Raw genomic sequence first — 10,981 nt, 5'->3', positions numbered from 1 at the left:
TTTAAAGGTTTTTGGGGGGGAGGGGGGGGGATGGGAGGTTAACGGAGTGGTGCCGGGGTACGTAACGGACTTCGAAGAGACTACTCCGATCGAAGACTTGCCAAAAACTTACCTCCTCCGAACGAAAATTGACACTTCGCTCGGCTTCGGCGGCTGCGCCGCCTCGCCTCGCGGCTTTTCGCGATTCGCCGTCGATTCCCGAACGCACTCCGATCGATACGGGAGATCGACGTGGACGACCGTCTCGTTTTAAGAGTCGGCGTTCCCTAATAACCTTTAAAATTTGAAATTTACCGACGATATGGAGGGGGGGAGGGGGGAAATGTCGGACGTAAGGTCGGACGATGCCGATACGAGATCGACGCAACAAACCGCGTCGTTCTAACCCTCGCGGTTCCCGAACAAACGTCGAAAAGGCGAAGTGGTACGTTTGAAGGTCCGGGGGGGGTCAACGGAGGGGCGGTCGGGGTGCGAAAGGCGCGTCGAAGAAAAGACTCGATCGACTTTCCCAAAATTCGCCCTCTCCTATGCCGCTCGACCGCCGTAAATATTTTTTATCGACGATCATTCCGAATCTCGCGATCGGGTCCGAGTGTCGTTCGAAAATTCCTCCCTCCCGAACCCACCGGGAGAATTGGTCGTATGACGCGTCGTAATCCGTCCGACGTTCGGGTCCGCATTTGAGCGATCGTAAGTGTTTCTTAGGTCGTCTCGTTTTCGCGGCGCGAGGGATAAAGCGGAGCGACGTCGATAAGGGCAAACTTCGCGCCCCCCTCCCCCCCAAACGGCCCATAGTTTTTGAATGGGACCCCGTACGTCTCACGCGGGACGGTCGGGACTATCGATCGATCGCGTTTCGAGGGGGGGAAGTAGGGCTACTTTTCGAGCAATTTCCCTCTCTTTCCGCTCCCGTTTTCTCGTGCGCGTCCTCCCCCGCGGGGGGGTGTCGCGACTTTCGCGATCGAGTACCTCGAAAGCCTCGACCCTCCTACCCCCCCTATCCGCGAGCTCGATTTTTCCAGTTCGACGGGCGACCCTCGGCGAAAATTTCTTCGGAGGTGCGATTTTGGGGGGTGACAGCGGGGGGGTGAAGACGAATTTTCCCGGGGTAGCGGGGCATCGTAAAAATCGCGGTTTCGGAATTCGAGGCTCGTGTAAAAATTTCGTGAAAAAAGCTTGGGCCAATTTTAAATTATTTTCGAAAACGTCGGGAACACGTTTGTAACGTATTGTAATAATAATAACAATGCCTAGAAACGTACACATACACTGGGCTCTATAATTACATATACATATATATAAAAATGAATTTTTAGCATTTGAGGTACCTACCTTTTGTTGAACCTCGATCTCGCTTAGCTTAGATGTAGATCTTATTCGCGCAACCCGTTTATCGTCCACGACGTAAGGGTGAGATTTCGACGACGACGACGCCGGCGGCGCCGGCGCCGCCGCAGCCGGCGCCGTCGGCGCGCGTCGTCGGTCGTCGCCAAAATGAGAATCTCGATAACGAAAAGTCGTAGGAAGGCGTGCGAGGTATCGTCGGAAAGGTCTCGGCGGCGCGGTTAGGATGGGCCGTGTTAAGTTTGGGCGCCGGCGGCGCCGCCGCCGGCGCGCGTCGTCGGGCGTCGCCGAAATGAGAATTTCGGTAACGAAAAGTCGCAGGAAGGCGTGCGAGGTATCGTCGGAAAGGTCTCGGCGGCGCGGTTAGGATGGGCCGCGTTAACTTTCCAACTAACTGCAATCTAACCTAACTGCGCGCGTCGACCTAACCTAACCGAGCATTTTGACCTAACCTAACGTGTCTATCTAACCTAACCTAACTGCGCGCGTCGACCTAACCTAACTTAACCGCGATCTAACCTAACTGAGCATTTCGATCTAACCTAACACGTCGATCTAACCTAACCTAACCGCGCACGTCGACCTAACCTAACCTAACCTAACCTAACTACACATCGCGACCTTAGCTAACGCGTCTATCTAACCTAACCCAATTGCAATCTGACCTAATTGTGGGGGAAGGGGGGGGGAGGGGGAGGGGGAGGGGGTTGATTATTTGTGTAAAACCACCTTCGATTTCCCGATAAATAAGAAATATACGCGATTTTTTACAAATATCGACGTTCGAGTGCCCAAAAAAGTCACTCGGGGACCGCGTATTCTCGCCAAACTTTACCTCTCACCTAATCTCGTAGTGTAAAGTCGATTTCGGCAAAAAAAAAAAAAATTTAATTTTTCGTCAAAATTTTTTCGAAAATCGCCGTTTTCATATCGATTACGATTTAACGCACTTGCGATCCTATCGTGGGGACTCCGGGGCAAAATTATAGAAGGTCGCATCCAAAGTGATCGTTTAGTATCGAAAAGTCCCCGGAATTCCACAGGCAAGTGCCCGTTTTGCGCCCATTTTCGTGAGCAATTTCATTTTTTTTTCCACGACCTCTCCCGGAGACGCCTTCGATTTTTTGGGGGAGGTGAAGGTGTCGTAGAATAGCCTCGTCCTTCCTCTTTCGATCGCCGCCTTAACCTCTCGAATGCCTCGAATATTGACGAAATTACGAATTTTTTTGTAAAGGGGCGCAAAATTCGAAAAACAAAAAGCGCCCTCTAGCGTCCAAACCGTAAATCTTTTATTAGAATTTTTTCTCGTTTTTGCAATCTTCGCGTCAAAACGCATAAGATGACGTCGAAAAAACGACGATTTTTGACAATTTTTTTTTTCGATTTTTTCGAAGGAAGGGGATAGTATGGAAATTTTTTCGTTTTTTAATTTTTGGGATAACTTTCGAAGTAGGACTCGTATTTCGACAAAACCTTTTGTAACGTGTCCTTTGAGGTAAAATGCAACGTCCGACGTGTCGATCGATCGAATCGGGGACGTTTTTGAATTTTCGAGTTGCCCCCTCGGGAATATCGATTACGCGATAAATTTTTGGAAAATTTCGATTCGAAAGGTCGTCTCCGTACGTGGGCACTCCGGAACTCGATATTTTACGTCGGTCGGGGCCGTCGACGCGTCTCCGAGTTTCGTTTGGCACATCGAGACACGAAAAAAAATCCGTCTTTCGGTCTCGGCGGCTGCGCCGCCTCGCCTCGCTTCTTTGTTCGATTCCGGAACGCACACCGATCGATACGGAAGAGACGCGGACGTAGAAAACCGCATCGTTTTGGTCCTCGGAGTTTCCGAATAACCTTTAAAATACGAAATTTACCGAAGAGAAGAGGGTGGGGGGAGGGGGGAGGGGGGAAGTGTCGGACGTAAAGTCGGAGAATACCGATACGAGATCGACTTAAAAAACCGCATCGTTCTAACCCTCGCGGTTTTCGAACAGAGTACGTTTAAAGGTTTTTAGGGGGGAGGGGGGGATGGGAGGTTAACGGAGTGGTGCCGGGGTACGTAACGGACTTCGAAGAGAATACTCCGATCGAAGACTTGCCAAAAACTTACCTCCTCCGAACGAAAATTGACACTTCGCTCGGCTTCGGCGGCTGCGCCGCCTCGCCTCGCGGCTTTTCGCGATTCGCCGTCGATTCCCGAACGCACTCCGATCGATACGGGAGATCGACGTGGACGACCGTCTCGTTTTAAGAGTCGGCGTTCCCTAATAACCTTTAAAATTTGAAATTTACCGACGATATGGAGGGGGGGAGGGGGGAAATGTCGGACGTAAGGTCGGACGATGCCGATACGAGATCGACGCAACAAACCGCGTCGTTCTAACCCTCGCGGTTCCCGAACAAACGTCGAAAAGGCGAAGTGGTACGTTTGAAGGTCCGGGGGGGGTCAACGGAGGGGCGGTCGGGGTGCGAAAGGCGCGTCGAAGAAAAGACTCGATCGACTTTCCCAAAATTCGCCCTCTCCTATGCCGTTCGACCGTCGTAAATATTTTTTATCGACGATCATTCCGAATCTCGCGATCGGGTCCGAGTGTCGTTCGAAAATTCCTCCCTCCCGAACCCACCGGGAGAATTGGTCGTATGACGCGTCGTAATCCGTCCGACGTTCGGGTCCGCATTTGAGCGATCGTAAGTGTTTCTTAGGTCGTCTCGTTTCCGCGGCGCGAGGGATAAAGCGGAGCGACGTCGATAAGGGCAAACTTCGCGCCCCCCTCCCCCCCAAACGGCCCATAGTTTTTTAATGGGACCCCGTACGTCTCACGCGGGACGGTCGGGACTATCGATCGATCGCGTTTCGAGGGGGGGAAGTAGAGCTACTTTTCGAGCAATTTCGCTCTCTTTCCGCTCCCGTTTTCTCGTGCGCGTCCTCCCCCGCGGGGGGGTGTCGCGACTTTCGCGATCGAGTACCTCGAAAGCCTCGACCCTCCTACCCCCCCTATCCGCGAGCTCGATTTTTCCAGTTCGACGGGCGACCCTCGGCGAATTTTTCTTCGGAGGTGCGATTTTGGGGGGTGGCAGCGGAGGGGTGAAGACGAATTTTCCCGGGGTAGCGGCCCATCGTAAAAATCGCGTCTTCGGAATTCGAGAGTCGTGTAAAAATTTCTTGAAAATCGTCAAAGCCGATTTTAAAATATTTACGAAAACGTCGGGAACACGTTTGTAACGTATTGGTTATAAAATTAACCTGACTGGCGCTATCTAATAATACGCGTGCTTTTATGAAATTACCTCGAGAATCAACAACTATCACTTGCGCTGTAGCCAATAATACAGCTCCTTCCTTACGACCTTCATTGTACTGTTTAGTATTCGCCAAGGCCACAGGGTGTGATGGCTCTTCTGAGGTTGGAGGCAATTCTTGGGTTTCATTTAAATGGGGTTGAGTACTTTCAGGGTAGTCATGATGCAAAAGAGTATGGTGAGGCCTTGAGCACTTTTCACACCGGCGCCTAGAGGAACAGTTAAAGGAGTTATGCTTTAAACCCAGACAATTGGTACACCATTTATTGGTTTTTACAATTTTATATCGGTCGTGAGAGTTCTTATTTAGAAAATCTGAACATTTATAAATATTGTGGCCATTCTTGTGACAAAAGGAACAGGCAACCGTGTTAACAACAAAACTTCTTTTTGGTGGGGAATTTTGTTTTACCTCCTTAACAGCATTAACGTTAACAAGCGAATTTGAAACAGTATCTAAGGCAACGCATTGTTTTCGTACAAAATCCAACAAAATCTTAAAATGGTTATGTTTATTCTCTATGTCATCAAGTAACTTACCACATTCAAGTTCAAATCTAGTAGCCGTGCTCGAATCAATTCGATCGAAAAGCTTATAAAATAAAATAAAGTCCCACTGGGACACGGGATGGCCCAGATTTTTAATAGCTGTGAGGTTCTCAGTAAAAGTGTCAATCAACATTTGAAGAGATTTTGCATCACGATCACTCGTTAATTTTTTGGTTTTTTCAATTTCGCGCCAATGACTGACAGCGATTAAGCGATTGTTCTCATAGCGCCGTTTTAGAGTATCATAAGCTATGATATAATTTGCATCCGTTAATGGATTACATTGCACAATGCCAAGGGGTGGACCTTCTAAAGAGTTTAGAAGATATGTAAACTTTTCCACATTGGAAAGACTAGAATTATTATGAATAATTGAATCATATAAATCAATAAACGTGGTCCAATTCCTGATAGTGCCATTAAATTTTTTAAGTTCCAGCTTGGGTAGTTTAACGTGACTCGGCGTTGGTCTGTGAGTAATTTGATCAGCATTTTCATTTAATTCAGCACATATTGCCTGAATTGCATAAAAATTATCATCAAAACGTTGACGTATTTCTTGTTGAATTGCCAAATCGTCTTCGTCACCCTGGGCAACAATATTTAACACGTTAGCATGATGAGTATTAAAATCAGCCACAATGGCTTCAAGGGTCTGGACACGAATTTTTAATTGTATGTGATAGCGGGCATCAAGAACAGCTTTATCGGCCACTATTTTAATTTGCGCTAGGCGATCAACTGCACTGTCGCGCTGAGCAATAAGTCCTTTGAGTTTTTTATCAGCCATAATGATAAAGCTCTTAGACACAAAGATATATAAATTCAAAAATTCAACAATTGTAATGAAAAAAGCGTTATAAGTTAGCGGGCGTTCTTGACTTCTATTTTTAAAAAACTCTCAAACAGTCAGTGCACACTAATATGTGCTTGTAAATCAAATTCTTGAACAAAATTGCAATAAAGAAGAGATGGGTGCAATAAATAATTAACTTGCTAAAAGGAGAGAGAGAAAAGTCAAACATTTAATGAATAAGTGGGCATTTTCTGAAAAGAAAAGGAGAAACAATCAATTAATTAAATATAAACTATTCGCTAAATGTTTGAGTAATTATCAGCACTTGATATAAATTGCTACCAAAACCGATCGCCAATTTACGGGTAATTATAATCGACCCAGAGCAATAATGAACGGCGGAACTACGTCAAGCGTGTATGGTCGTATCGCCGGCTGCGTTGTATCGATAGCACAAAGAATGATATGGACGGTACGGGCTGTTTGCCGGCCAGTGATAACGTGATAAGCAATTTCCAATTTTGGCGAAAATTGTGCGTGATGAGATTTTATACGTCTTTGGATGTAAAACTGAGATTTATATTGCAAATCCAAATCCGTGGTCGAAGCGACCATAAATGTAGAGGAGTGGACTGTATTACTTGGTAATTAATCAAAAAAATACGCACAAAGACAACCTTATTAGTTATTAAAACAAAAATTGCCTACCTGGCTGTCCGCGCAGTAAGTGGATGATGGGCGATTTTGGTGCACGTTTTTCTTGTCAAGTATTTTGGGGGGTGTCACACACGAGAGAGAAAATGTACCTTTATATCAGCGCACGCGTTTTGTTGAGTCTTGCAGATCAAGTCCAAAAACTTCCTCTTGGCGAATGCGCGCGACTCTTCTCGGCGGGTACAATAACAAGGCTGTCTTGCTAAACGCGATAACATCGAGCCAGGGAAATTTTAAATTAAATATATTTTGTATAAATCTCAGTTTACAATTAATTAATAACAAAAATAATTTCTGATTTGACTGAACACTAGGGCTTATGGAGGAAATGTGCAAAACGATAAAGACACTGACTGACCAGTAGAAAACCCAAACCGATTAGTAAAAAAGGTAAAAACAATAAACGCGGTGAAATATCATCAGGTATAAAGGAATATATGGCAAGATGGTATATGGATGTAAAAAGAACAATCAAGAACCAGAGATTGTGAGGTGTGAAGTAGAAAGAGCAATTGATCTCAAGGATAAGAATGTGATTGGGTGTGGTGGTATTCCTCAGAGACACTGAAGGCATTATACCAATGTGCTATAGTCAGGGTTAGTATGCCAAACTTGTACATATAGTACAGGTATTTGACCAGATGATCTGAATTACGTTACCAAAATTGGAGACACTGAAGGATATTGGTATAGACTGGAGCGATAGAAACCTGTTGAGAGAGCTGTATAAATCTAGAAGGTGATGGTCAGAGTGAGTGGAAAAGAAACTGAAGAAGTGAGCAAAGGAAAAAGAGTGAGACAAAATGCTCATACCTAGTGGCCATCTATATCTCGGAAACTCACTGCCTTTAAAAACTCCTTTTTTATCCCTTCTATTCGTATATTGTGCAATACTTTTCGCGATTCTTTTTATTACGGGATTTCTATCACTTTCCCTAGTGGTTCACAGCGCACAAATGACTTTTGAAATAAAACTACTTTAATCTATTTCCTACACATTTACTAAGATACTAAATTACATTATTATAAATGAGCAATGCTGTGGGATACCAATCCGTGGGTAAGAGGAATGGGTGCAACGTACGCAGACTTGATCGCCACGGTCTTCGTAACCGTCGGTGCTACTATCAGGGGTGCCGGGTGAGCATGCACGATTTTGGTCAGCGTGGGCACAACCGGCACGACTTTGGAGACGGAGACGGTTGGAAAAACGGGCACGACCTTCTCTACTCTCGTTACGGCGACGGCTTGAACGACCGGAACGGCGTGATGGACATGAGTAGCGACGACAGCCGTTTGCGGCACCGTGATGCTGACGCCAGGGGTTTCGACGTATTTGACCCGCGGCGTGATGATATCGCTCCTGTACGAGGATGAGTAGGAACCTGGAGAGACCACGGTCTTTGTGATTGCCGGTGAGACCACGCTTACAACCGGCGGATGAGCGGCTACAGTCAGTTTTACGATGGCCGGTACTGGTGCGAGTACGCCTGCACTGGCAAACGATACGAAAACCGCGAACAAGAGAATCTGAAAAACAAAAATGAAAAATCCACAAAAGTCAAAACGTAAGCTTACCTTAAACGCCATTATTTCTACAATGTCGTGCATTACACTGCGGTTGGGTCTTTATACCTAATCACTAAATGACTTCTAGTTATTACCGATTGGTACACGTTTCCGGAATCAATTACTGACAGCCCTGCGGCACCTAAGTAACTAGCTTCAATTCGAAAGAATTTGCGTTAACGTATTCGGCGAATTTGGGAAAGGTGCAGTGAACGTAGAGCACGTGGGATTTATAACAATCCACTTACGACTTAGTTGATGAATTGCGTAAAATAGTTTCGTAGAGATTGAGAATAGTGCCCGATTTAGGTCTCCATGAAACATGAATCAAGTGATGTGGAAGTTTCTTCACCCTTGAGCATTGAAGTTGAAACTGGTTTGCAATCTGACATATTGAACCGTTCCAAAATTTTTTTCTGCATAAGTTTTCTGATGAATTTTTATAAACCCTTCTTCTTGTTGTATTTCAATTCCCAAAAAATAGTCTGCATTTTTCGAGACAATTTTGAATTCTGATTTCAACTCTCCAATGAAAACTTCTAGCTCTCTTGAATCTGTTCCAGCTACATAAATTCCAATGATAAGTTTTTGTCCATCTCTTTCTCGAATAAATAAGCACGGATCAGCATTACTGATCTTGAATCCATGTTCATGAAGAAAAGCTCCCAGACGTTTGTTCCAGAATCTTGGCGCTAGTTTGAGACCGTAGAGACTTCTTTTGAGTTGGCAGACCTTGGTTCCACCTTCATATCCTTGGGGCTGTTTCATGAAAACTGTTTCTTCAAGATTTCCGTACATGAATCCAGTAGAGACGTCAAATTCCATCAAATTCATGTTTTCACTTGCTGCAATGCTAAGAATCGATCGGATTGTCCCCATCCGGGCGACTGGACTGAAGGTTTCACTGCAATCGATACCATGACGCTGACTGAACCCCTTGACGACTAGCCGCCCCTTGTACTTGTCGATACTACCGTCAGGACTTTTCTTAAGTCGGAAGACCCACTTGCATTGAATTACCTTCGCACCAGGTGGAAGATCTGTCAAAATCCAGGTCTGGTTTTCTTTCAACGAAGCGATTTCACGATCCATGGCTTTCTTCCACTCTACAGAATCACTTCTTTTTAGGGCATCTTCAAACGTCTCAGGATCCTCGGTCACTAGATTTACAAACTCCTCCACCAGCATGGAATATGGTTCCAGATGTAGGGGTTTCCTCAAAATCGATCTATCCCTCAAGATTCTTTCAGAATTCTTCTGAAAATATTCTTCTTTTTCCGTCTTAAATTTTTCTTCTGCATCCACTTGTAGCTCATAGTCTCTGTCATCTTCTTCTGTTCCTTCATTGTCTTCTTTTATTGGAAACTTAACTTGATTTTCACATTCTTTAATTTTTTCTTGAAATTGAACATCTCTGGAAACAATGACCTTGTGATCGTTTGGAATATAAATTCTGTAACGCTCATCACCATCACATCCAACGAGGAATCCTTTGATTGCTTTCTTGTCCATCTTTTTTCTCTTCTCAGCAGGTATGTGAACATAGCAGACAGATCCAACAACTCGTAGATGTTTTATCCTTGGTTTCTTCCCAATCCACAGTTCATAAGGACTTACCCCTTCTTTTGAAGATTTTCCTGTTCTATTTTAACACGTAAATGGCTGTCATTACCAACTCTGCCCATAAATAGAATCTGGAAAATCAACTTCACTGTTTGAGTACTTGAAGGCTCTGGCCATTTCGATTGTTGTTCGGTTTTCACGCTCACTGACTCCATTTTACTCTGGTGTGTAGGGCGCTGTTAGTCTCTGAGTGATTCCGTTCTCCACTAGGATGCTCTTAACCTCTTCACAGTCGAATTCACCACCATTATCACTGAGTAGTTTTCCAATGCTGTGCCCAAGGGTTTTTGCGTGTGCTAAGAACTGTTTTAACACAATTTCGCACATCTGATTTATGTTTTATCACACAACCATAACAAAATTTTGTGTAATTGTCTTTAAAAATCACAAGAAATCGTTTTTTACTGAAGGATTCACAAAATGGGCCTACAACATCAGTAGAAAAAAGTTAACCAGGTCTCGTTGCAGTTACTCGTGCACCAAACGGCAAGCGATGTTCCTTTCCAAAAATACAGGGCTCACAAACCCCCTTCACTAGCTTCACGGTGATGCCTAATACTCTTTTGAGCATCTCTCTCACGTGTCGCTTGTCTTGGTCTCCCCATCTTTCATGATAGAGTTGCAGCATTGAGTTTTCTACTTCTGCGATGTTGACTCTCTCTGCTTTCTCAGGAATCACTGGTTCGATGGCTGCCTTGTACAGACCTCCGCACAGGGCAGTTTTTCCATTCACTTCTAACCAGCACTTGGTCACAGTGGAGTAGAACTTACTGTTTTCATTTTTATCTTGAGCTGCTAAAACAGAAAAAAGATTTCTTGAAATCTTTGGAACATACCACACATCAGTCATGATCATTTTTAGAGTGCTTTTCTCAGTGAAACAAGTTCAACAACTTTTTTCGCGCTGGAACCCACGGAAGCAGTCACCGCAGAGAAAAACTCCGCCGCATGCCCCAAGCGGCCGCCCACCCAGGAACTCCAGGTGGCTCGGCGAGTTGATCTTCCGTTTCTTCGAAAGGAGCCCAACTCCGCCCTATCGCATCTTCGCGGTCACCCCTCCTGCGCCCTCTGTGGTCGCCTTACAGGATT

General features: G+C 45.2%; 1 protein-coding gene across 1 annotated transcript; it reads right to left on the bottom strand.

Moving 5' to 3' along the window:
• Positions 1-7,723: 7,723 nt before the first annotated feature.
• On the bottom strand, positions 7,724-8,373 carry LOC116180082. Its single transcript, XM_031499913.1, has 2 exons — positions 8,279-8,373; positions 7,724-8,230 (listed from the first exon to the last, which is right to left on the bottom strand). The coding sequence occupies exons 1-2, from the start codon at positions 8,309-8,311 to the stop codon at positions 7,724-7,726; spliced, it is 540 nt and encodes a 179-aa protein (XP_031355773.1). The 5' UTR covers positions 8,312-8,373.
• Positions 8,374-10,981: the final 2,608 nt, after the last annotated feature.

The sequence above is a fragment of the Photinus pyralis genome, unplaced genomic scaffold, assembly GCF_008802855.1.
Source record: "Photinus pyralis isolate 1611_PpyrPB1 unplaced genomic scaffold, Ppyr1.3 Ppyr1.4_LG9, whole genome shotgun sequence".
Lineage (NCBI taxonomy): Eukaryota > Metazoa > Arthropoda > Insecta > Coleoptera > Lampyridae > Photinus > Photinus pyralis.
Note: the sequence above shows the minus strand (reverse complement) of the source record. Positions and strands in the feature narration are given on the sequence as shown.